This window comes from Lepus europaeus, chromosome 14, assembly GCF_033115175.1.
Source record: "Lepus europaeus isolate LE1 chromosome 14, mLepTim1.pri, whole genome shotgun sequence".
In the NCBI taxonomy this organism is placed as follows: domain Eukaryota; kingdom Metazoa; phylum Chordata; class Mammalia; order Lagomorpha; family Leporidae; genus Lepus; species Lepus europaeus.
Genome location: NC_084840.1, coordinates 25,462,639 through 25,489,456, shown reverse-complemented (window position 1 = coordinate 25,489,456; position 26,818 = coordinate 25,462,639). Strand labels below are relative to the sequence as shown.

Here is a 26,818-nt window from a genome sequence, read left to right as displayed (position 1 = left end):
AGAAGAGTTTTGGTGCAACACACAGACACACAGCCATGCATACTCATCCTAGTCTCTGTTAGCCAGGGTATTAATATGAATTAACACGAGCAACATGTGGCTTATAAAAATTCAAAGCGCACACACACACACACATGCACACAGTTCAGCCTTCGATATAGAAACCTTGCTAGTGGATCATGCTCACTGTCTCCTCAAAGATGTGACACTATCGTCCATCTAAGTGCCATGGCAGACAGGTCAGACCTTCTCATTTGTCACGTCGCTGTGCCCCTGGCCCACTCTGATTTGGTGGTCCGCTTAGGACAAAGTCAGATTTTATGTGTGTTTATGAGGGAAGAGTGATGATTTGCCAGGCCTTGTTAGTTTTTTTTTTTTTTTTAAAGAATCATTTTGAAAATGTATTTGAAAGACAGAGTTACAGAGAGAAGTAGAGCCAGAGAGAGAGAGAGAGAGAGATCCAGAGAGGGGTCTTCCATTCTGCTGGTTCACTCTCCAAATGACTGCAATGGCCAGAGCTGAGCTGATCTGAAGCCAGGAGCCAGGAGCTTCTTCCTGGTCTCCCATGCAGGTGCAGGGGCCCAAGGACTTGGGCCATCTTTTACTGCTTTCCTAGGCCATAGCAGAGAGCTGGATCAGCAGAAGAGCAGCTGGGACTAGAACTGGCACCCATATGGGATGCCAGTGCTGCAGGCTGGAGCTTTAACCCACTGTGCCACAGTGCCGGCCCCAGACCTTGTTAGTTTTAAGCCCATGAACTTCTGTTCTGGCTGCCAGGATCGAATCTAGGTGGAAAGTACATTGCTCTGTGACTGGAGGGACCCTCTCAGTTCTCATCATCTCTTTATGAGCGATCCAGCTCCCTGACTTGCTCATCTTCATTTCGTTGTCTGCCTTTTGATGGATTCCCTTATCATCTGGCAAACAGAGCCCACAGTTAGCATGGAGCCGGGAATGCAAGTCATGCTGGGTTTGCTGTCTGCAAACAGCTGTGTGTGTGTTGTGTGTGTGTGTGTGTGTGTGTGTGGTGTTTTAAAAGCTGAGTGAGTGAGAATTCTTGGCTAAATCAGAATCCCTAAAATGAGAATCTGATACTTTAGGGGATTTCATTTGTTCCTTATCTCTTGCTCTCTTGGTTATTATGGATAACTGGGAGAGAAGTAGGCTGCAAGATCTTTTTCTCTGTCCCATTCACCTTTCTGAGCCAGAAGCCTTGAATGAGTGGAAAGGATTTGGGGGCCAGTGCTGTGGTGTGGTGGGCTAAGGCTTTGCCTACAGTGCTGGCATCCCATATGGGTGCTGGTTCTATTCCCGGCTGCTCCTATTCCGGCTGCACCTCTTCTGATCTAGCCTAATCCAGCTCTCTGCTGTGACCTGGAAAAGCAGTAGAAGATGGCCCAAGTCCTTGGGCCCCTGCATCCATATGGGAGACCTGGAAGAAGCTCCTGGCTCCTGGCTCCTGGCTTTTGATTGGCCCAGTTCAAGCCATTGCGGCCATTTGGGAAGAGAACCAGTGAATGGAAGACCTCTCTCCCTGTCTCTCCCTCTCTCTCTCTGTGGCTCTATCTCTCAAATACATAAATCCAGTCTTAAAAAAGAATTTGACAAAAAAAAAAAAAAAAAGCCGGCACCATGGCTGAATAGGCTAATCCTCAGCCTAGTGGCACCGGCACACCGGGTTCTAATCCCGGTCGGGGCACCGGATTCTGTCCCGGTTGCCCCTCTTCCAGTCCAGCTCTCTGCTGTGGCCCGGGAAGGCAGTGGAGGATGGGCCAAGTGCTTGGGCCCTGCACCCCATGGGAGACCAGGAGAAGCACCTGGCTTCTGGCTTCGGATCAGCGTGGTGCGCCGGCTGCGGTGGCCATTGGAGGGTGAACCAACAGCAAAAGGAAGACCTTTCTCTCTGTCTCTCTCTCTCACTGTCCACTCTGCCTGTCAAAAAAAAAAAAAAAAAAAAAAGAAAAGAAAAGAAAAAAGAATTTGAATGCAAGGCTCAGAGTCTTCCCTGTACCTTGCTCACCAAGGGATGAGTCACTCCTCTTTTTTTCTCTTACTCCTCCAGGTAACCTCATATTAAGGGAGCAAATTCATTTCCAATGATCCATATGTTTCCTTCTACATTCAGAGTTAAACTTGAATCAAATGCAGGCAGCAAAAGGGATGTAAAACTCCAGAGGAGATTGTTGAAGACCAGAGATTTAGAATATTCCAGTCTGAGGGTGCTGGTGAGCTGTTGTAAGCGCCCATCCCTCTCTACGTGGCTTCCTGTGGGGTGTTTAGGAGGTGCTCCTGGGAGGCACAGAGCAATGGATATAAACAACCCCCCAATAGTCACATGTTCTCTCCCTGCCGTTGGGGTGAGGGAAAGGGGATGAGTCAGTGCTGGCTGCTTGGAGCCACCATCTATCTGCAGGGAAGGTCCATGGGAGGGTCACTTGAAGACACGCAGGCAGTGGCTACACCAACTGCCCACCTGGTGCCCTGTGGCCACTGTCCTTGGCTGGGTTTTGGGTTACGGCATCAGGTCCTCTAAGAGAATCCATGACTCTGTATCTCGGGGTGAGGTGGCTGCTGTCTTTTTAGACTTACCTGCAGAGGAGCTGGCACTCAGACTCAGAACCGTCTCTTCTGCCTCAGAGGGGACTTGGAGCTTGTGGGCTCAAGCATCCTAGTGGGTGGCTCCCCCCAGTGGCAGCCTAGCAGCAGGGGGAGCAGTCTTTCTTCCTGGGGAGGGGAGAAGGGGCCCGGTGAAGGCCTTTAGCGGATGGCTGACTGAGCACTGCGCTCTCTTCCTCCCGTGCTTTTCTCCACTCCTCCCTTTCCCTGCTTCCCACTGCTTCTCATTCTTCCTGATCACGTGGTGCTTTCCATCTTCCCATGGCATCCACAGCCCCGCCTGTGCCTCACTTAGTGGTGGCCTGTGTGACAAAATTGGGAAGAATCCTGGGCCAGCATTGAACTTTCAAACGGGACATAGTTGAAGGAGTAGGTGTAGAAATGGCTGGTGAAAGAGGAAAGTACAGAAATCTCTTCTAGGCCGGTGCCGCGGCTCAAAAGGCTAATCTTCCGCCTTGCGGCGCCGGCACACCGGGTTCTAGTCCTGGTCGAGGCGCCGGATTCTGTCCTGGTTGCCCCTCTTCCAGGCCAGCTCTCTGCTATGGCCCGGGAGTGCAGTGGAGGATGGCCCAAGTGCTTGGGCCCTGCACCCCATGGGAGACCAGGAGAAGCACCTGGCTCCTGCCTTTGGATCAGCGCGGTGCGCCGGCCACAGCGTGCCGGCCGCAGCGGCCATTGGAGGGTGAACCAACGGCACAAGGAAGACCTTTCTCTCTTTCTCTCTCTCTCACTGTCCACTCTGCCTGTCAAAAAAAAAAAAAAAATCTCTTCTAAAACTTAACAGAGTTGAGAAAAGAATATTTGTTCTTCATTTACTTATTTTTTTATATAAAGCGTACACACTTATTGGGTGTCTGGCCCTATATGAAGTGCTGTAGGTAAGGAAATGTCTGAGATAGAACCTCAGTTTATGAAGTCTCCCAAGTAGAAGCTAACACATTGCGGTGGACAGACAGGTAAGGACCTAAGAAGAGTGAAGCATGATTCAGGATTGAAGAGAAGTCTGCTGGGGGCAGGTGGAGGTACAACGTGGGGCGTGGGTGGGAGAAAGGCCAGTGTCTGGGAGAGGCTTCAGACTTTTTGATTTAGCATCTGAGTTCTCACTGTCTGAGTGTTCCCCCTTCTGGTTCCTGACAACCTCTTTAGCATCATTTCCGGCTACTCTCGGCCCCCCCCGCCCCTTCCAAGGCATGCTTTAATCCTCCAGCCATCTAGAACCTCTGCCTTTGTAGACGCTGTTCTTTCTGTGCGGAAAGTCCTTTCTTTCCTTCTAAGCCCACCTAACTCCTCCTCATCTTCCATGATTCTGCAGTAATACCCAGCACTGTGCCTGGTACGTAGCCTGGTAGCTGTGTGTACAGAATCCTATGTGAATGAATGAATGAATCTGTTTTTCCATCTGGCTAGGCATGATGGTTGCTATAAAGTATCCATATTCCAGGGAGGAAAAGGTGGCATTGGGAAATCGAGAGAGAAGAGAACCGAACCGAGCCGAGCCTGCCCATCTTGGGTAGAGCATCCACTTCCCATCCAGCAACACCCATTTCCCATTCAGGATGTAGTTGCCTTCCCAGAGAGCCGCTCCTCTAGAAGCCACATTTCTGCAAAGGCCATCAGGCTAGGCCAGAGAGTGAGAGGCTGACTGGACCCCAAGGAAGTGCCCAGAGAGGTCCCTGGGTCTTCCTTTTCATCTTTCTATTAGCTGAAGGACCAGGCCCTGAACTCCCACCAGGCAGAGTCTGGTGTCTGCCCTGCCATTTCCTTCTCATTGCTGTTCCCACAGTGCAAGCCACGGTGGTGGTGATGGTGGTGGGAGGGGGTGTGGGGCCTTTGCTGGTGTGTGCGTGCACCGCTTTTTCTACCTTACTAGAAGACATACTTCCTGCTCTTCCTGAAACCCTGGGCAGAATTCTACTCCACTGTATTTTGAGCTGAAGAAGAGCCAGGCTCTGAGAGGAGACAGTAACAGTTCTGGTTCTCACTTCCTACAAGTGCGTTTCAGTGAGCACATGCATAAAGCACACCTTTGGGGAGATGCCAGAGACCCCTGCAGTCCGGACCATCCCCTCCTGGTCACGTAAACGGGGCCCCCACAGCCCGATGTCTACACACCTCTTTTCATGCCAGTTCCAGCCGGCCCACGTCTCTGCCTTATGGCTTCAGAATGGATGAAAGCACCACTAAAGCCAGCACTGTTGGAATGAGATAAAAAAGAACTGATTTGCTATTCTTGCTATGTTGAATAAAACGTATCCCGATCATGGTTCTTAAAGGTTGTGCCAAAAAAAAAAAAAAAAAAAAAAAAAAGAAAGTGCCCTTCTTTGATTTCACTCCAGTGTCCTCTGGATGTTAAGTCCGTTTTGGGAAGGAGCTCCAGGTAAAATCTGGTAAATGGGATTGTGCTGGAAGGTGCTGAGGATGTCTTGATTCTAAGGGATCAAAAAAATAAAGTCTCTACGTGGTGCTTTTAGCTGTCATGTGAAAATGGTTGTCTGCTTATTTGCTGTGCATCCCATGTTCATGTGTTTGGAGCTCTTGAAATCCACACGTGGGCTTGTGAACCTTGACAAGCTTTCAGGGGTCCCTGGGGGCACCTGCCATGGTCAACTCCTTGATGTTGTTGGACATTGGAAGGTTTGGGGGTCTTCAAAGCAGTGAGCATCACTCAGGCATCTCAGACAGTCTCGGTGACAACCTCTCACCCACCATCTTTCTCCTTTCGTCTTCCTTCCTGGGAGTGTTTATTCCCTTGGCCTCGGGGAGGCATGGAATGGCCATTTGAGTAGCTCATCCATCTAAAGCCCAGAACCAGCTCAGTTTTTTCAAGATTAGGTGGCGTGAGGATTGGGAAGAGCCTGAACCGTGACTCGAGAAGCTTCTGGATTGTGTGGTAGTAGCGGGTGGAAAATCCTTGGGCCAGAGTGGAGAGATCTGGGTTCTAGACCCCTTCTCGTTGTTTGCATGCTCAGTTCCTCAGTTTCCCTATTTGTAAAATGGTCCTCAAACCGGCCCTCCCCACTTCACAAAGCTGTCGTCGGGATGAAGTGAACGTGCGTGGGAAAACGCAATGGCTGCCACGTATCCGTGTATTGAGCTGCTTTTCTGGGTGATGCGTCTTGTTTGTGGGGATGTGGGGGTGAACAGTGGGAGCGTAGAGGGTGATGTGCCTGCTCCTGATTGCTGATGTGCGTGTCTCTGCTCCTTCGGGACGTGCCTGACCCTGTCTTTCTGCTCTTCCATATGCTGCAGGCTGGGGCAAGTTTGCTCGGCTGACCAGAGCGCTGACCAGCAGCAGGGGTGTCCTGCAGCAGCTGGCTCCCAGCGTGCAGAAGGGCGAGAACGTTCACAAGCACTCCCGCCTGGCAGAGGTAAGCGCAAGGGGCGGCTCTTCTCAAGGCTCGCTCCCAGCAGGTGTGTGGCCAGAGACAGTGGTTCAGAGCTGCTGTGTTGGCGTGGACGGGACTTTTGGGATCCCCAGACGCCTGTCTTGGCGGGGCTGCTCCTCACAGAGGCTGACTTCAGGTGAGTGGTCCAGCTGCTTTGCGTTTTCTACTTTACCATAGGTAAAAGCAGGCTGGAGAAACTGACTCCGACTTGCTTGAGATTTCAGGTGTCAAACCACTTTTTTATGTGCATAAGAAAGGAGCGAGAAGTGCTAAATACATGTGGAGTTTTACTTATAGGCTATAGACAGTTTTGTTATTTGAGCAATTCATACTGTTATGGACAAAGAAGTCATAGGAAGTAAAAAGAAAATAAATCACTTATAATCCTGCTGACGACATGCTATTATTACACGTTTTTGGGTGTGCATTTAAGCATTTCTTTGCATACATCCTTTGTCCTAAAGGCTAAGAAATTAAATTTTTCACATGTTGATGTTTATGAAGTTGGGGTGTTCCTGAGAAGCAATGTGTACGCACATTGAATGTAGTTGTGTTGTCTTCTCTTGCCTTTATATAAGCAGGAACGTTTTTCCATCTTAATAAATATACTTAAAATTACTGTTATGTGGATAAGTTTTGTGGTAAGGAAACTTTGTGGTGGTGGTCTTTTCCCTTTTGCTAGGATAAGTGAGAGTCTGGAAGCCCTTAGGATATGCTTTATCAGGTTTGCTGCACCCCATCACTATCATCTACCTTTAGTGGGGCCTTGTTTTTCAGTGAATGGTCCCGATTAGGGGCATGCAATCCTTTACCCAGCAAATCTCCATCTTACCCACATGTGGCAATATGAGCTATCCCTCTGCCTGGAGGTGGCCAGTCCAGTCTTTGATTCATGCTTGGACGGTGGGCCTCTTTCTGACCTGACTCCTGGCTCCTGTATTGCTAAGGAAGAAACTCCCTGTGTGCTGCAGCCCCCAGCGGGTTCTCTGGATGTGGCGGGAATGAATGTTGTACGAGTTCAGTACGGAGGGTCTCTGTAGCAGACGGGAGCTTCAGCCAGCAGTGGGAATGGGGAGTGCTTGTTTGTGTCCTGTTAGAGAACGAGAAGACATTGGGATGATGGCAGCATCATTTTTGGTCATGTTGTGGCTCAGTTTCTGGATAAGAAGACTAAGGGTGCCAATGTGCTCACAGCCTGTACTCTCCTTGCCCCTTCTTGTGGTTAATCACGCAACCTCCTCTCTTTCCTTTCTCCCCCTTGCTCACTCTCCTCTGGCCACACTGGCCTCTTTCCTGCTCCTTTAAGGCACACTGGCCCTGCCCGTGCCGGCCCTTCCAGTACTGTTCTTCACTGCGAGCCTTCATGCATTGCAGTTTCTCTGTGTGGCAACTCGTATCAGTGGTGTTTTACCAGGAAACAGAGCCAGCGGGATATTTATGTATTAAGAGGCTTCTAGCAGGGAATCAGCTTGTGTGATGGTGAGGGCTGGCTACACAGCTCCAAAATTTATAGGGTGGGGTTGGCAGAGTCTACCAGTAAATTTCTTCTTCCTAGGGAAACCTCAGTTCTTCTTTTAAGGGCTTTCGACTGATTGGATGAGGCTCACACAGATACAGAGCATACTGTCTTCTGAAAGTTAGTCAGCTATGGATACATGTAGGCACATGTACAAAATACCTGTCCAGGAACACTAACCTAGACACGAATCTAATTGTTCTCTTCAGTAACTGGGTGCCATGGCCTACCCAAGTTGACATCCAAAACTAACATTTGTAACTCACCCCTTGTCAATGGGGCACCCACACACATTGCCCTAAGCCATGCCTAATCCCCAAATAAAGACAAGTTAAATGTCATCCATCTGTCTGCCGTGAAGCAGTTATCCCATCCACGAAGAACTTGCCCACCCTTTCCCCAGAAGAAGATGCAAGGCCCCCGGTCGAGTTTCCTGTTCTTCTTATCTGCAATTTAAATACTATGATGTAAAGTCAACTGTTATCAACACATCTGGTGTTAAATGACAGGGAATGAGAAAGAGAAGAAAACAATAGTAATGGATATGTATATAGACACATATACACACATGTATATATATACATGACAAAATAGGGAAGAAATACCATTACTTATCCCCATCTTCACCTGCCCTATTATACAGTTTTACTTATTTATTGTTTATTGAAAACTCTCACTTAGAAAAGTGTCTAGCACATAGCAAGTACTTAGTAGTTTTTTTTTTTTTTTTTTTTTTTTTTTAGAGATAGAGTTACAGACTGTGAGAGACAGAGAGAAAGGTCTTCCGTCCGTCCGTTGGTTCACTCCCCAGGTGGCTGCAGCAGCCAGAGCTGTGCCGATCTGAAGTCAGGAGCCAGGTGCTTCCTCTCACTCTCCCACGTGAGTGCAGGGGCCCAGGGACTTAGGCCACTCTCCCCTGCTTTCCCAGGCCACAGCAGAGAGCTGGATTGGAAGTGGAGCAGCTGGGGCTAGAACCGGCACCCATATGGGATGCCAGCGCTGCAGGTGGAGGATTAACCTTCTGTGCCACAGCGCCAGCCGCCAGTAGGTTTTCTTAAAACTGATTGCATTGAAGAAATATAACGATGTTAGTATTTTTGTCTACTTTTGTGGCATAAGTAGTTGCTCATTAATAGCCAGTATGAGGCAAACCTTTGGGTCCCATCCCAGGAGCTACTAAGTTTTAGTTAGCTTGGCTGTGACTCAGTGACTTTATTGATATTTCCCAAGATCCAGCTTTCATCTTTTGGTTTTGTTGATTTTCTCTATCAAGTCCCTATTTTCAGTTTTCATTGCTTTGTGCTCTAAATTTTCTTCTTCTGCTTACTTTGGATTTAATTTACTCTTCTTTTTCTAGCTTCCTAAAGTAGAAGCTAAGAGTATTGATTTTTTAAAAGATTTATTTGTTTACTTGAACATTAGAGTGACAGAGCTGGGGGAAGGTGAGGGAAGAGGGGAAGGGAGGAAGGGAATGAAGGAAGAGGAGGAGGGAAAGAGAGAGAGAGAACGAGAGCGAGCAAGCGCCTCCTTCTGCTAGTCCACTCTCCAAATGGCCACAATGTCTGGGGCTGGGCCAGGCTGAATCCAGGAGCCCAGAATTTCATCTGGGTCTCCCAAATGAGGGGCAGGGGCCTGAGTACCTGGGCCATCCTCTGCAGCTCTCTCAGGCACATCAGCTGGGAGCTGAATCAGAAGCAGAGCAGAGGGGACCTGAGCCAGCACTTTGATATGGGATGTTGGAGCTACAAGCAGCAACTTAACCCACTGCACCACAATGCAGTCCCAGAATATTGATTTTTTTTCTTTCTTTTTTTTTTTTTTTTGACAGGCAGAGTGGACAGTGAGAGAGAGAGACAGAGAGAAAGGTCTTCCTTTTGCCTTTGGTTCACCCTCCAATGGCCGCCGCGGCCAGCGTGCTGCGGCCGGCGCACCGCGCTGATCCGATGGCAGGAGCCAGGTGCTTCTCCTGGTCTCCCATGTGGTGCAGGGTCCAAGCACCTGGGCCATCCTCCACTGCACTCCCGGGACCCAGCAAAGAGCTGGCCTGGAAGAGGGGCAACCGGGACAGAATCCGGCGCCCCGACCGGGACTAGAACCCGGTGTGCTGGCACCGCAGGTGGAGGATTAGCCTAGTGAGCTGCGGTGCCTGCCCAGAATATTGATTTTTAATTCTTATTTTCTTATGTATGCATTCATAATGCTGAAAATTTCCCTCTAAGCACTGCCTTTGTTGAAGGCCACAGATTTTGATAAGTGATATTTTGTTTTTCATTTACTTACACATGTATTTTAATTTCTTTTGAGATTTCTTTGACCTTTGTGGTATTCAGCAGTATTGTTTATAATCTAAGTACTTCTGGATCTTATAGCTGTTTTCTCTAGTTGGTTTCTAGTCTAATTCTCCTGTGGTTTGTGAGAAGATATTGTACGATTTCTTTTCTCTTGTTAAGGTTTGCTTTATGGCCCCAAATACAGTCTGTCTCGGTAAATGTCCCGTGTGGGCTTGAGATGAACGTGTTTTCTGCCGTGATTGGTGAGGTAGTCTATGCAAGTCCATTACATCCAGTTGGCTGATGGTGTTGAGTTCACTGATGCCTTACTGATACTTTGACCTGCTGGGTCTGTCCGTTTCTGATAGAGAGGTGTTAAAATCTCCAATGATAATGGATGTTTTTGTCTCACATACTTGGATGCCTGTTTTTAACTTCATACATTATTATGTCTTCTTGCTGAATTGACATTTTTATTGCTATAGTGCCGCTCTGAATGCCTGATAACTTTGTGCTCTGAAGTCTGGTGCATCAGATTTAACATCGGCATTCCTGCTTTCTTTTGATTAGTGTTAATATGGTATATCTTCCTTTGGCACTTTGCTTTTCACGGATGTGTGTTTTCATGTTTAGAAAACTATACTGTAGAAAATGTATAATTGAATCTTTTTTCATATTTTAAAAACATTTTATTTTGGAATGGTTGAAAATTTACAAAACAAAAATTGTGAGGTAGTACTACATAGAGTGCCCAAATACTCCTTACCCTTTTCCCCTATTAACATCTCACATTAGTATCTGTCAATCAATGAACCACATTCAGCTTCCCTGCCTTTTTGTTTTAATCCAAAAAGCATTTATCCCTCCCCTTCCTCCCAGACTGTAATAATCAACATTCTATGTTCAGCCTGAGTTTCTTGTTAATTTTAGCCCCCACATGTAAGAAAATACATGGGGTGTTCGTCTTTCTGGGTCTGGATTATTTCACCCAACATTATGTTCTCCAGTTGCATCCATTTTGCTGCAAGTGACAGAATTTCAATCTTTTTTTTTTTTTATAACTGAGTAATATTCCATTGTGTAAATACCACATTTTCTTTAACCATTCATCTGATGATGGACACCTTGGTTGATTCCAAATTTCTTCTATTGTGAACAGTGTTCTATAAACATGGTGGTGCAGATATCTCTTTGAAAAGATCTTATTTTTCATCTGCTCTTACAATCTCTATTTTTAATTGGTATATTTAGACCATTGAGGTTTAAATTTGTTCTTGATATAGTTAATATCAATGGTATTCTTTATTATTTTTCTGCTCATTGCCTTTGTTCTTTGTTCCTGTTTTGTCTTCTACTCTTCTTCTTCTTCTTCTTCTTCTTTTTTTTTTTTTAATTTGGGAGGCAGAGAGACAGAGAGAGAGAGAGGCTGATAGGCAGACAGAAAGCTCCCTTCCACTAGTGCAGTCCCTAAATGCCTGCAACCAGCAGGACAGGGCTGGACTGAATCGGGAGCTGGGAACACAAATCAGGTCTCCCACATGGGTGGCAGGAGTGCAGTTACTTGGGTCATCACTGCTGCCTTCCAGAGTCTTCCAGGCTCTGCATTAGGAAGAAGCTGCACATAGGAGCCAAAGCCAGGTATTGAACCCAGGTACTCCAATATGAGATGTGGGTATCTTAACCATCAGGCTAAATGCTCATCTCCTTTTTTTTTTTTTTTTTTTAAAGAGATTTATTTATTTCTCTAAAAGGCAAAGTGACAGAGTGAGACCAAGAGAGCAAGAGAGAGACACACGGAGATCTTCCATCCACTGGTTCACTCCCCAGATGGCCACAACAGCTGGAGCTGCGCCAATATGAAGCCAGGAGCCTGGAGCTTTTTCCAGGTCTCCCATGTAGGTGCAGGGACCCAAGGACTTGGGCCATCTTTCACTGCTTTCCTGGGCCTTAGCAGAGAGCTGGATTGGAAGTGGAGCTGCTGGGACTCAAACCAGCACCCATGTGGGAATGGTTGAAAATTTACAAAATAGGGGCTGGTGCCGTGGCGCACTAGGTTAATCCTCTGCCTGCGGCACCGGCATCCCATGTGGACGCCGCTTCTAGTCCCAGTTGCTCCTCTCCAGTCCAGCTCTCTGCCGTGGCCTGGGAAAGCAGTAGAGGATGGCCCAAGTGCTTGGGGCCCTGCACCTGCATGGGAAACCAGGAAGAAGCACCTGGCTGCTGGCTTTGAATCGGCGCAGCTCTGGCCATTGTGGCCATTTGGGGAGCGAGCCAGCGGAAGGAAGACCTTTCTGTCTGTCTCTCTTTCATACTGTCTGTAAGTCTACCTGTCAAATAAATAAATAAAATCTTTAAAAAAATTTACAAAACAAAAATTGTGAGGTAGTACACATAGAGTTCCCAAAGACTCCTTACCTGCTAAAGAACTGGCCCCTCCACTCCTTCTTTCTCTAATGTTGTTTTTTATGTACATCTGAGTATCTGTATCATTTTTTATGTACATCTGAGTATCTGTATCATTTTTTATGTACAGCTGAGTATCTGTATCATTTTCCTTCTCTCTGAAGAGCTTCTTTTGACATTTCTTTTTTCTTTAAAAAAATTTGTTTATTTGAAAGGCACAGTTACAGAGAGAGGGAGAGATACACAGAGTTATCTTCCATCATTGGCTCATTGTCCAAATGGCTGCAATGGCCAGAGCTGGGCCAGGCCAAAGCCAGGAGCCTGGAACTTCATTCTGGTTTCCCATGTGGGTGACAAGGCCCCAAGCACTTGGGTCATCTTCTGTTGCTTTTGCATGAGCATTAGTAGGGAGCTGAACTAGAAGTGGAGCAGCTGGGACTCAAACCGGCACTTAGATGCTGACGTTGCAAGTAGCAGCCTAACCTGCTGTGCCACAATGCCAGCCTCTCTTTTGACATTTGTTGTAAGGTAAGCCTGCTGGCAACAAATTCACTTAATTTTCATCTGAGAAAAGCACTGTTTTCACTTTTTTTTTAAACAAACCATGCTTTAAAAATTATTTATGTATGAGCAAGACAGAACGTTCCCATTTGCCGATTTACACCCCAAATGCCTGCGCCCACTAGGCCTGGGAAATGCTAAAACTGGAAGCCAGGAATTTGACCAAGGTCTCCCAGGTGAGGGGCAGGGACTCAGGGACTTGAGCCGTGACCTGCTGCTTCCCAGGGGGTGCATTAGCTGGCAGCTGGAACTGGGCCAGGGCCAGGACTTGAACCCCGGTGTTCTGATATGGGATGAGGGCATCAAGCCAGCATCACAACTGTAAGACCAAACTCCACCCTCTTCGTTTTTGAAGGGTAATTTTACAGGGTATGGATTCTAGGTTGGCGGCTTTTGCTCTCAGAATTTTAAAAATTTCATTCCACTCTCTCCTTGTTACATGGTTATTATTTCTGCCTCTCTATAGCTTAGGTAATTTTTTCTCCTCTGGTTTCTTTGAGGGCTTTTTCATTATTTTTGATTTTCTGCTATTTGAAAATATGGGATAGCTAGGTTTTTTTTTTTTTTTTTTCCCCCCCACAGCATTTATCCTGGTTGGTATTCTGTGCTGAGGTTTGGCAGCTGGCATTAATCTGGGGACATTTTCAGTGATTATTTCTTCAAATATTCCAGTTCTATAAAAATTTTTTTCTTCATTATTCTCTTTCTGATATTCTATAGAGTTCACAGTTTGTGGTTGCACTACAGTTCTTGGATGTTCTGTTACGGTTTTTTTTCTCTTTTCAGTTTTGGGTGTTTCTAGCGACACATCCTCAAGCCTAGGGATTCTTTGCTGTACCGTGTCCTGTCCACTCATGAGCCCAGCAAAGGCGCTCTCCATTTCTGTTATGGTGTTTTTTATCTCTAGCATTGCTTTTCGGGTCTTAGCATTTCCACCTCTCCGCTTACATTGAGCATCTGTTCTTGCTTGCTGTGTGCTCAATCTGTGAGAGACCTTAGCATGTTAATTACAGTCATTGCAAGTTCCCAGTCTGAGAATTCTAAGTCCCTGCTCTATCAGAGTCTCAGCCTGATGCTTGCTTTGTGTCTTCAAACTGTTTTTTGCTGATCAGTATGTCTTGTGACTTTTTTTCACCCCCCCCCTCCCAGAAAGGCCAGAGGGTGCTTGAGTGGGGGATTTTCTTTCTTCCACTTCAGTTAGGCTCTGATAAATCCCACCAGGTTAGGTTCTTTGTTAAGTAGTTTTCCCCCAGGCAGGTGTTGTTAGCAACAGAATGCTTTGGGCTGTGTCAAATTGTTCCCATGCTAGGGACATCAGGGGTTTTCCCTTGATCTTCCCTGTGGGTGGCTCATAGATCTCCTGAAGGCAGCACTCACAGGAGAGTGAGGAACCCCAGGACTAGGCTCCCCCTGGAGCAGGTCCACTCTGAGCCCCCAGCAGGTGCCTGAGCTCGGTGCTGCGGAGCTGGCTCCTGTGGAGATTCTGCGCAGGTCCGTTGTGATTCCCTGTATTCACTGGTCTCTCTCCAATTCAGGGGGCTTTGGTTGTCCCTGTGACCTCACTTCTGTGATGGATCCAGGAAGGGCTGTTGATCTTTCAGACTGTTCTGCCTGTTACTTTGCTGTTGACAGGGTGGTGACTTCCAAGCTCCCTACTTGCTGGACAGGAAACCAGAGGTTGGGCGGGCAATTTTAAAATTTATTTATTTATTTATTTGAAAGATAGAGTTACAGAAAGGGAGAGACAGAGCAAGCATCTTCCATCCACTGACTCACTCCCCTAATACCCACAACAGCCAGGGCTGGGTCAGGCTGAAACCAGAAACCCAAAAATGCCATCCAGAGCTCCCATGTGGATTGTAGGGGTCTGAGCGCTTGGGCCATCTCCTGCTGCCTTCCCAGGCACATTAGCAGTGGAGCTGCCTGGACTCCAACTGGCACTCATACAGGTGGTGGCTTAACCTGCTACCCCACAACGCTCGTCCCAGCCAGGTAGTTCTAAACAGAGAAATACCTGTTCCCCATGCACAGCGTGTAGCCCATGTTGTGCTCAGTTTTTTTTTTTTTTTTTTTTTTTAATTTGAAAGAGTTACACAGAGAGAGGGAGAGAGAGAGAAAGATATCTTCCTCCACTGGCTCACTCCCCAGTTGGCTGCAATGGCTGGAGTTGCGCCGATCCAAAGCCAGGAGTCAGGAGCTTCTTCTTGGTCTCCCATGTGGGTGCAGGGGCCCAAGGACTTGGGCCATCTTCTATTGCTTTCCCAGGCCATTGCAGAGAGCTGGATGGGAAGTGGCGCAGCCGGGACTTGAGCCAGCGCCCATATGGGATGCCGGCACTGCAGGCGGCGGCTTTACCTGCTATGCCACAGCGCCGGCCCCGCTCAGTTTTCTTGTAGGTAAGTACAGTTGGTCAAATGGAAAGCAAGAGTGTGGAAACTTCTGAGAAAACCCATCCTTCTTGAGGGAGCAATTGGACTGGGAACAGCAGTTTTGCCTTTAAGTGAGGCACACGTGGTATTCATTGTCTAGGCTGATTTCATGCCCTGTTAGGCTGTTCCTGTCTCTGCGCTTGAGCAGTCTTGACTTCAGCCACCACCACTGTCCAGATCTCCCCGCTCTGGGCTCATCCTAGAAGAGAAGGAAATGCTTACGGGTCCTGGGTTCTGCTGCTTTCATCCTGCAAACAATTTGCAGGGTTATACAGACCAGGAAACCAGGGCTTGGGGAAATTTCTTCCCTTGTACAAGGTCCTCTGGTGGTAAGTAGTGGACTCTAGGTTGAAAACTGACTCAATCTGACCCAAGACTCAGCCAGTTCCTTGAGTGGGGCAGCTCCCTTTGGTCACGGTCTCTTCCTCCCAGCGCTCGCCAGCTGGATGCCAGCCTGACCAGGCTCCCTGCTCTCCCACCTGCTGGAGGACTGTGATCTCCTACATCTCGGTGTAGGGTGCCAGGGTCACTGTCTGGTCTTCGGAGTGTCTTTGGCTGGAGGAGCTCTGTCTCAGGTTTGTTCTCTGGGTTGGAAGCAAGCAGAGGGGAAGCAGCATTGGGGCTGGGGCGGGGGATGGTGCTCAGGCCGCAGCATGGATTCCATAGAGGCCCTGCCAGTCTGACGGGGAGATCTGGAGCAGCCGAAGCAGTCCTTTTGTAAGGCAGAATTGACCCAGCCCGTACCCACCTTCTTGCCCAGTGGTTGGCAGGGGCCCACTGGAAGCCCAGCTTTCTACTGAGGTTGGCAGTTAGCATCACTCCCTGCAGCCGGGCAGAGACTCCTTCTTAAAGTGGGACCCGAGGGGGCTGCTTCTGAGTCCACCACCCCCTCGCTGCCTGACATCCTTCTGCCTGGAAAAGGGCAGAAAGTCATGGTCTGTAGGAGAGCCACAGTCCTGCTCGGCAGAATTCACCGTGTGGACTCCATGCAGGGGCAGCCGGGCTGGGGTCGGGTTGGCCTGGGGCCGCTCTGTGCTCGCTCTCTCTCTCTCTCTCTCCAGAACCTCTATGGGGAAGGTGGGAGAGGCCAGCTTCCTTTTCCCATCGCATCCTCTCAAGCATCTTCCCTGAGAGGCAGCCAGGTCAAGATGCAGCCGCAGGCACGCAGTGGTGATGGCTGGGGCACAGGTGTCCATTGAGTCATGTCAGGGGTGGTACCCGGCTCACTGTAGGTGGAATTAGGCGGCTGGGCTGGGAAGTGCTGTCATCTCTCCCTGGGAGACAGTGCTGGGCTGAAGCAGCATTAGAGGTTACAACTCACGTGGCAACTTAGCTAGCTATGGAGGTGATTTGAGGCAAGTCACTTCAGCTCTAAGAACTTCCGTTTCTTACTCTTCCCTCTCTTCTGATGGAGAGCTCAAGTTCGAATGTGAATTAAATACACTCATAGGTTTTGAAGAGTGAGGGAGTTTCTGAATGCAAACACTGTGGCATAGAGTAAATGCTCAACAAATATTAGTTTAATAGTGGATTTGGCTTTGGCTCTTTATATTGCCTTTGAGAAAGTCTCAATTTTTAGAAATAGAACAGACTATCAGATTATAAAACTATAGAGATATATATAAAGTAAAAAATGACATGCCCTTTTTTTGGAAATAATTTTGAAGCAGTGGGTATATTTCATAAGTAATTGTATTTTTTTCAGGCTTTTAGTATTTAATGAACAAAAATTGCATGTATTTATCATGTCATTAATGAGCACATATGTCACCTCGCATACTTATTTTTTATGGTGAAAACCCTTAAGCTCTACTTGGAGCAACTTTCAAGGACATAATACAGTGTTGCTGACTATAGTTACCGTGTTGTACAGAGGATCTCTTGAACATCTTCCTTCTGACTGAAAATTTCCCTTTCTGAAAAGGGAAAATTATATCCTTTGACTGAAATTTCCCCATCTTCTCTCTCCCCACCCCTTTTCCTGGTAACCACCGTTTTCTCTACTCTGAGTTCAACTGTGGTTTTTGTTGTTTTTTATTTTTAGATTGCATGTATAAGTGAGATCATGCAGTATTTGTCTTTCTGCACCTAGCTTATTTAACATAATATCCTCTGGGCTCATCAGTGTTGTTACAAATGGCAAGATTTCCTTCTTGTTTAAAGACTGAACATTGCATTATATGTATTATTATTATTAATAATAAATATGCTTGCTTAATTTTTAAAAGGCTGAATGGCATTTCATTTAATATTTTCTTTATCCATTTTTCTATTAGTGGACACTTAGGTTGACTCTGTATCCTGGTTATTATGTGTGGCTATCTCTGTGATGCATTGATTGTCTTTGACATATTGATTTCATTTCCTTTGGATACATACTGAGTAGTGGGATTGCTGGACCATATGGTAGTTCTATTTTTAATTTTTTAAGGAAACTCCATACTGTTTTCTTTATTGGATGTACTAATTTACAATCCCACCACAGTATGCAAGGATTCCCTTTCCTCCACATCCTCTCCGACACTTGTATTTCTTCCTTTGGATAATAATCATTCTAACAGGTGTGCTAGATATCTCGGTGTTTTAATTGTAATTCTCTGATGTTCAGTAATTCACAGTTTTTCATATACCTGTTGGCTGCTTCTATGTCTTCTTTCGAGAAATGTCTATTCAGATCCTTTGCCCACTTTTTAATTTATTTTTTTAAAGAGTTATTAATTTGAAAAACACTGTGACAGAGACAGAGAGGCAGAGAGAAGGGGGAGGGAGGGAGACACAGACAGAGTAGGAGAACAAGTGTTCACTGTTTCACTCCCCAAATGTCCATGACAGGCAAGGCTAGGTCAGGTGAAGCTAGGAGCCTGGAAATCCATCTGAGCCTCCCATGTGGGTGGCAGGGACCTGAGTACTTGGACCATCATCTGCTTCCTCCTGGGCGCATTGCAGGAAACAGGATCAGCAATGCCGAGCAGCTTTGACTTGACCCAGCCCCTCCTAGTGGGGTGCAGGCACTCCAAGCAGCAGGCTGACCCCTGCGCCACAATGCCTGTCCCATTTGCCCACTTTTAGAATGGATTATTGGTTTTCTTGTTGTTGTTGTTGTCTTTTTAAGGGTTTATTTATTTGAAAGACAGAGTTACACAGAGAGATCTTCCATCCACTGGTTCACTCTCCAAATGGCTTCAATGACCGGGGCTGATCTAGATCAAAGCCAAGAGCCTAGAACTCCATCTGGGTGGCAGAGGCCCAAGCACTTGAACCATCTTCTGCTGCTTTCCCAGGCTCATAAGCAGGAAGATGGATGAGAAGTAGAGCAGCGGGACTTGAACTGGCGCTCATATGGGATGCCAGCATCACGGGCTGTGGCTTAACCTGCTGTACCACAATGCTGGCCCCTATTGGCTTTCTTACTTTTGAGTTCCTCATGAATTTTGGCTGTTAATTCTTATCAACTGTATGGTTAGCAAATATATTCTTTCCTGTGTAGCTTGTCTCTTTACACTGTTGACTGTTTCCTTTGTGGTGCAGAAACTGTTGGTTATACATATTTACAATGATTTTTTTTTTTTAAAAACAGAAACGTGGTCATACTATATTGTTTTTTAATTGGCTTTTTTGTTTTCCCCACCTACCAGTGTTAGGTATGTGTTGTGAGCGCCTATCTCCTTTATTCTTAGTGGTTGCAAGTATTGTGTATCAGACTTATTTTGCTATCGCACGTTGATGGACATGTAGCTTGTTATTTTGGGTTAGATCTTGCCTCAGTGAACTTCCTTGTATGTAGTTATTTGGTTTTAGTTCAGAAACTTTTCAAACTTCAGAGTACTAGAGAGTAATCTGAAACCATTCATTGGTTAAATACTATCTAGGTTGTAAATGTTGACAGTCTCTCATTCAGTTGTAAAAATGAAAACAGTATAGATTATGTAGTGGTCCTTTTACAACTTATTTCTAGAAGCAATCCCTGAAGCTGTGTGGTTCCTTTTTATTGATGTCTTTATATTTGTATTACTCATGTATTTCTCCATAAATATATAGAATGCATAGATGGTAAGGTTGTTGTGTGGATTTTCTTATACATTTGAACAAATGATACTGTACTGTGATGTTTTATGGCCAACGCTATATAAAAAACTTTTTTTTTACTCTGAAATGATTATACACTCTGTACTCAAGATGAGTACAGAGAGTGTCCTGCACTTTTCATCCAGACATCCTTAATGGTATTATCTTCTGTAGCTAATGGTAATGTCTTCTGTGCAGTATCACAGCTAGGACATTGATGTGTATGGAATATTGTTAAACTAACGACCACATTCAGTTTTCAACCTGTAGCCTTTGTGTGTGTGTACAGCTCTGTGCAATTTTATTTCATGTATAACTTTGTGTTACCATAGCACAATTAAGATGCAGATTTGTTCCTGTACTAACTTGAGATTCCTGCATACAACCTCTCTCGAGTTAAACCCCCAATCCCAGCCCTATCCCCCAGAGACCATTGATATGTTCTCCATGGCTACAACCTTTTTCCAGTCATTTTGAAAATGCTATATACATGGAATGCTACAGAATGAACCCTTTGAGATTGGCCTTTCTCTAGTCTAATGCCCTTAACAACCATCCAGGTTGTTGTGTGTTTTTGTGCTTCATTCCTTTTTCCACAGCATAGATACAACAGTTAGCATAAGCATTTGTGCAATAAAAGATACATAAGTTATTTCCCATTTTTGGCTCTATGACTAAAACTGCTTTGAAAATTCAGGTTTTTGTGTGACTATGTTTCACTTCTCTAGGATTTTCCATGAGTGTGATTGTGTGTGTGTGTGTGTGTACAAGTAATCATGTTAATTCCTTAAGAGACTGCCAGGGCTGGCATTGTGGTGCAGCAGCTAAGTTGCTGCTTGTGATGCTGGGCATCCTATATTAGAGAACTGGTTCAAGTCCAGCCACTCTGCTTCTGATTCAGGTTCGTGCTAATGGGTCTGGGAAGGCAGTGGAAGATGGTCCAAATACTTGGGCCCTGTCACTCATGTTAGAGGCCAGGATGGAGTTCCTGGCTTCTGGCTTTGGCTTCTCTCAGCCCATTATAGCTGTTTGGAGAGTGAACCAGAGGATGAAGATTCTCTCTCTCATTCTCTGTCTCTGTCTCTCTCTCTTGCATACATGTGTGCACTCTTGCTCTCTCCTCCTCCCCTCTCTGTCACTCTGCCTTTCAAATAAATAAATCAATAAATCTCAAGAAAATGTCAAACTGTTTTCCAGTTATGCTTGGTTGTTGTATTATTTTATATTTCCATCAATAGTGATTTCAGGAGATCCAATGTCATCATGCTTGTTAGCATTTGGTATTGCTACTTTTTGATTTTAGCCATTCTGTTAAATATGTAATGATATCTCATCATGATCTTAGTTTGTGTTTTATTAATGGCTAACAATGCTGGGCATCTTTCCTTGAGCTTATTTTCCAAGTATTCGTTCTCATTTTTGGTGAAATGCCAGTTCATGTCTTTTGCCCATTTTCTAACTGGGTTCCTTGTTTCTCACTGTTGTAAAAGAGAGTGCTGATTATACTCTCAGCAGTGAAGTATGAGAAGACTATCCATTTCCCATATGCTATTACCACTAGGTAGTGTTAGAATTCTAAAATTTTCCTAGTTAAAGAATGAGAGTATTTTGTTTTGTTTTCCATTAACCTTATTGTTAATGAGTTCCAATGTTTTAAAAGTTTATTAGCCCTTCAAATTTCTTTTGCTTTGTATTTCCTGTTTGCGTTCTTTGCCCTTGTTTTTGAAGAGTTGTTTGTATTTTCTTGGTCGTTGATTATTTTTACTGCTTAGTAAAATTATTCTTTTATCTATATAAAAATTTTTTCTTGAAGTATTATTTTGGATAAAATTAAACCTGCTTTGAGCCAGCACTTACCTGGTGTATTTTTTCCTCCTTTATTACATCTGTTTATGTATCTCTCTCTTTCTCTCTTTTTAAGATTTATTTATTTGAAAGGCAGAGTTAGAGAGAAGGAGAGAAAGAGAGATCTTCCATCTGCTGGTTTATTCCCCAAATGGCCACAGAGGTTGGGGTTGGGCCAGGCCGAAACCTGGAGTAAGGAGCCTGTTCTTGTTCTCCCATGTGGGCGTAGGGGCCTGAGGGCCTGAGCCATCCTCTGCTGACTTCACAGGCACGTTAGCAGGGAGCTAGATTGGAAGTGGAGCAGCTGGGACTTGAACTGGCATCCATATGGGATGCTGGCACTGCAGGTGGTGGCTTACCCTACTGTGCCACAGCACCAGACCTTCAGAATATCACTTAATCTACATTTATCTGGCTCTTGGTTTTAGTTAAGGAAAACATTAACAACATTAATTCTTCCCGGACTCTTAAACTTTATACCACTTTTAATACCATGCAAGCAGGCATAGTGCTAAATATATATAATCAGAATCTGTACAGTAGTAAATACCACCTTCCAGGCTGCTGGGACAATTTGTTAATGAGGCTGTTCCAGTTTACACTGCCTGTCTAATCACAGGTCCCTGTTTTCCACAAATACCCGTAATCAGGGCTGTCAGCTGTGTTGCTCAGTTGTAAGTTTTGTCATTACAATACACTTTTAAAGGGAGAGTATCTGTTTATTATGAACCACACAAGATGTTGTCCGTTGGCCTAGAGGACCCCTCCTTACTGCACAAGGTACTGCTTTTCTTTTCTTTTTTTTTTTAAACTTTTATTTAATGAATATAAATTTCCAATGTACAGCTTATGGATTACAATGGCTCCCCCCCCCAACTTCCCTCCCTCTCCCACTTCCATTCACATCAAGATTCATTTTCAATTCTCTTTATGTATAGAAGATCAGTTTAGTACATATTAAGTAAAGATTTCAATAGTTTGCACCCACATAGCAACACAAAGTGAAAAATACTGTTGGAGTACTAGTTATAACATTAAATCACAATGTACAGCACATTAAGGACAGAGATCCTACATGATATTTTTTAAAAATTGATTAATTTTCTATGCAATTTCCAATTTAAAACCAAAGGTTTTTTTTTTCTTTTTCATTTTCAAGTATTCAAGTATCTTTATATACAGAAGATCGATTCAGTATATACTAAGTAAGGATTTCATCAAGGTACTGCTTTTCACCGTCATTCAGCAGGTCGTGGTCTGAACCAGCCAACTCTGCAGGAACTGGAGCTGTGATGGGCTTCCTTCTTGTCCATGTGTGCATCCGGCCTTGCTGTCCACATTCCCTAGTGATGAGTGGGGGCCCTGTCCGCCTCTGAGGGGGAGCGGGGGCCGCGCATCCAAGCTGGGGCAAGCCCCAAGGCCTCTGTTTTCTGGTCCCACAGGCCAGCGTCATCAGTCATCGGTGGAGGTGGCCGGAAATAACGTGAGCAAAGATGTTATCCTTTTCCCTAGAAACAATCTCTCCTGTTTCTCAGTCTCTGAACTTGAGATTTCCTGTTCCATGTTTTTTTTTTCTTTTCTTTCTTTCTTTCTTTTTTTTTTCTTTTTGCCTTTTGGGCGTTGACTTCATTGTGGTCTTCAAGACTGAGAGCAAAGTGATCAGACTCAAGTGACGTCCCGTGACGTGCTCCTACTGCTTTGGAGAGGAAGGTCGCCTCGGCAACGGGAACTTCTGCCCCAAGTAGCTGGGTTTGGAGCTCCTTTTGCCTCTCATAAAGTCCTTGTAAATCCTCACAAGTGTCTCAGCACAGACAATGTGGCTGCGCCTGTAGGTGGGAAGTTCGCTCTTGCTGGCGGTGTTTGGGATGACACTTCAGGGCGCCTTGGGAAGTGGTGGACAGATGGCCTCCCTGCTTGTGACTTGTCGCTCGATGTGTGCACTGGTGCACGGGGTGTGTGTTCCATCAGCTCAGTCCTAGGAGTCCTGGGGTATGGGGGAGGGTAGGAGATTCTCTGCTGTGTTCCGAGGAGAGCCATTGTGTGCGTGTGCTTATCCTGTCCACAGGAGCTTTGCTTACTTAAGTCAGGGAGGGGAGAAGGCGAGTGTTCGGTGCTGCCAGCGATCAGCTCTGCACTTGATTTGGGTAACGCAGTCGTCAGTGGTGCGCCGAGACGAGGGTTAGGGACTCTGCAGCTTTTGCTTGTCTTCTTTCCCTGTAAGACAGGATGATGTAGTGGAAAGAGAAAGAGACTTGGAGTCAGACTGACCTGATCCTGTGCCAAAGCTCCACTATATTCCAGCGTGTGACTTTGTAAAGGTTCCTTCGCCTCGCTAATCTTTGCTCATCCTCATGAAACAGGATACTACTGACCCTAAAAGATTGTCGTCAGGATTTGTGATGCTTTAAAAGACAAGGCTGATCTAATTACTCCCTGCTTAACAATCCTTTCAGGTCTTCTCGTTGCATCCTTGGATACATTTGAGATGTATGCGGTGACTGCAGTGTGCAGCTGACCGCTCCAGCCTCTTCTGGCAGCCTCTGAGCCGTGCCCAGCGACAGGCAGGCGGGCGCTCACACATGTTACGGTCTCTCTGGCCCCTGGGCCTTGGAGCATGCCCTCCTGTGGCCTGGCTCTTGCTCCATCTTGAGGCCGGGCGACTTCCTATCATGCTGCGAGCCACAGAGTTGATCTCACACGTCCTCGGTGGAGCCTTCCCGACTGTCCCTGTCCACCCCCGGCCACTACAGGTCCCCTCTCAGAAGCTCGCCTTGCCAAGTGCTGCTGCTTTTTCTTTGAGCCCTCCTGACACTGGGGCTGCGCTGGTTTCATAATTGTCTTCCCTGGCAGACGAAAGTCCTTGGAGGCAGAGATGATCTCTCCATTGTCAATGCTTATCCTTGGCGCAGAACACGGTGCTGGCACGTGGTAAGTGCTTGGCACATGCTCATTCCATCCATGAAGGAAGCCAGCACCGGGGTCCATTCCTGCCTCTTGGTAGGTCTTCAGTCAGTGTTGGTTTCCTTTGCCATTAATCCCCTCGTCTCATGTCAGCTGTACACACTGACTATGGATAACGGGAAACTATTTGTGATGGACGTGGTAATGGTGGCAAGGCTTTTGGAACTCAGTCCCATCACTAATTCTTAATAATCCTGAAGTTAAATAATATAGCCCAAGGTTTCAACATGACAGGTTACAAGGACACAGCCAAAGTACTCCTGAACAAAATAGGAAGAAAAAAAAAAAAAAAAAACAACCCAAGATTCTTCCCTGATTGTATTTCAATATGTGTCATGTGGTTAGGGCTTGCCTGTGATATAAAGTATATGGGTTCATACTTTTAATTGCTTCCACTGCCTTTATTTCTCCCATTAAAGAACAAGTGCATCATGGAAAAAGTCCTAAAAATAGCACCTGCCTGGTTTATGGAGAACAGTGTTTATGGCAGGAATTAAGCAGCTGTTTAGCTCGGGCTGACAGAGGCCCCAAATCAGGCTTTATTCTGTGACTCGAACTCCACCCCAGCCTCATTGACATGCAGCGCTCCCTCTTTCATTGAATGCGTGGACCGAACTTGTCCCTACTTCGTAGTCATAAAAACCCAAGTCATCCCGAACAGGGGCGCTCTTGGGAGCTGCACTGGGGGGATGGAATGAAGCACACCCACTCCTGTAGGTGCCACTGGTGGGTGTGCCTGTGGTCAGGGCTCCAGAGAACCCTGCTTTCCAGTCACCCTCGGAGGGAGGACTCTTGAGGCAGCGGGAGTGGGTGGTGGGGAGTGGGGTATTTCTGGGTGAGGGTTGTGTGCGTGGAGGGTGCTCCCTGTCTTCAGACGACCAATGCAGCCCCTGTAGTAGGTGGAGTGGTGAGTCCCCTGGGGCGCTCTCACAGTGACTGATGGCTTCGTCTGCTGCCAGCAACCAGGGAGAGGGTGGCTAATATTCCTGGAAGATGGTGATCTGGAGGCTGCTGGCTCCTCCGACCCCTGGCCGTCGTGGATGGGCTTGGTCCGTCAGCTCCCAGGAAGACTTTTGAGTTTGCCCATGGCTTTTTCATTGTGGCTCCCAGTTCAAGCCTGCATCTTCTATTCCTGGACTCCTAGGGTAATCTTGTGGCAGGCCTCTCTGCTTCCACACTTGCCCTCGTGGGTCCTTCTCCATGCTGCTGCCTGGTTAACTTTACCAGGAATACCTGGTGAAGAAACCTCTCTAAGTTCCTGACCCATGCATCAGAGGGTGCATCAAGTCTGCCCCTCCCCCCAAGTCAGCTTCCGTTTCCCACTATTGCTCTCTCCAGTCCCCCCAAAATGCAACAACAAACCAAGAGACGCCAGGATTTAACCCACCAGTGTCCACGGGGAGTTCCTGCTCTGCTTATTTTCACAGCCAAGCCTTTGCCCCCGTGTTTTCTTCGGCCAGAAAAGCCCTCTATGAGTTTTGTCTGTCCTAGGGCTCATCCTTCAGAGAAGATGTTCACAGTCACCTCGGACCTAAGCCCTTTCTGCTCCCCAGAGTCAATTCGTCTCCTTTTCTCTGTTCTTGTAATGTATGTGTTTCTTGCCACTGGCTGCTGTATATTTTAGTAATTTGTTTACACATTTCTCTTCTGTTTTTATTAGGCTGTAAGGGGTCATAGAAATGGTGGGGTCTTAGAAACAATTTTGTCTTTTTTTTTTTTTTGGCAACTGCATCTACTGTCTCGGTCTCTCTTTTAGATGATTTTGGTGCTGCCATGCTTGGCCCCTGATCCTCGGAGAAGTCAAGGACTTTCTAGACTACCCCAATTTTAGGTAAAAGGATATATTTCTGCAAGATTCTGGGCCCTATGAACTCATCACTAGTGTCTTCCTGATTTTCATCCAGAGTCTGCTGAACGAATAGTATCTTTCTTATTTGTACAAAAACACTAGCTTTTGCATGCTGCTTCAGCATCCACAAGAAAATATATATTCAAAGGGGCTTAAAAAATTCATGGAGAGGTTGAATTAAAAGATAATGCAAAGTTTGATGAACTTTGAAGCCCCTTTATGTGTGTGCAGATATATCCGTGTCCATGTTCTGATTTCATCTTTAGAGTAACACTCTGATATAAGGATGGAGACCTTGTTTTATTCTAGGTTGGTCAGTGATGGAGTCGAGAGCAGGGTACCTGGGCTGAGGCGCTGCCAGATTGGGCCCACAAAAGCTATGTCTTCATCAACTTCTGTGTTTGCAGCCCCTTCACTAATGGTTTCCCAGTCATCCCTTTGTTTTCCTCCCAGCCTCCCGACTCCCTGTCTCTCACACATTCACATGGACACACATGCCTGTGATCCACATTCTAAATCCCCTGTATTTGTTGTCCGGCATGCGGACAGCTTGCGCATCACAAATATACTTCTTTTTTTTAATTTTTTTAATTTTTTTGACAGGCAGAGTGGACAGTGAGAGAGAGAGACAGAGAGAAAGGTCTTCCTTTGCCGTTGGTTCACCCTCCAATGGCCGCCGCGGCTGGCGTGCTGCGGCCGGCGCACCGCGCTGATCCGGTGGCAGGAGCCAGGTGCCTATCCTGGTCTCCCATGGGGTGCAGGGCCCAAGCACTTGGGCCATCCTCCACTGCACTCCCTGGCCACAGCAGAGAGCTGGCCTGGAAGAGGGGCAGCCGGGACAGAACTGGTGCCCCAACCGGGACTAGAACCACAAATATACTTCTGACAGCGACGCCCATGATTCTGGAAGCTGGTTC

At 46.3% G+C, this 26,818-nt stretch overlaps 1 protein-coding gene across 2 annotated transcripts in view; it reads left to right on the top strand.

Moving 5' to 3' along the window:
* Positions 1–26,818, top strand: part of KCNH1 (potassium voltage-gated channel subfamily H member 1) — a 377,968-nt gene that overhangs the window by 40,100 nt on the left and 311,050 nt on the right. For both annotated transcript variants that reach the window (XM_062211318.1, XM_062211317.1), the window contains exon 5: positions 5,866–5,984. In XM_062211318.1, the coding sequence (XP_062067302.1) occupies positions 5,866–5,984 (119 nt within the window). The remainder of the gene's footprint in view (positions 1–5,865; positions 5,985–26,818) is intronic.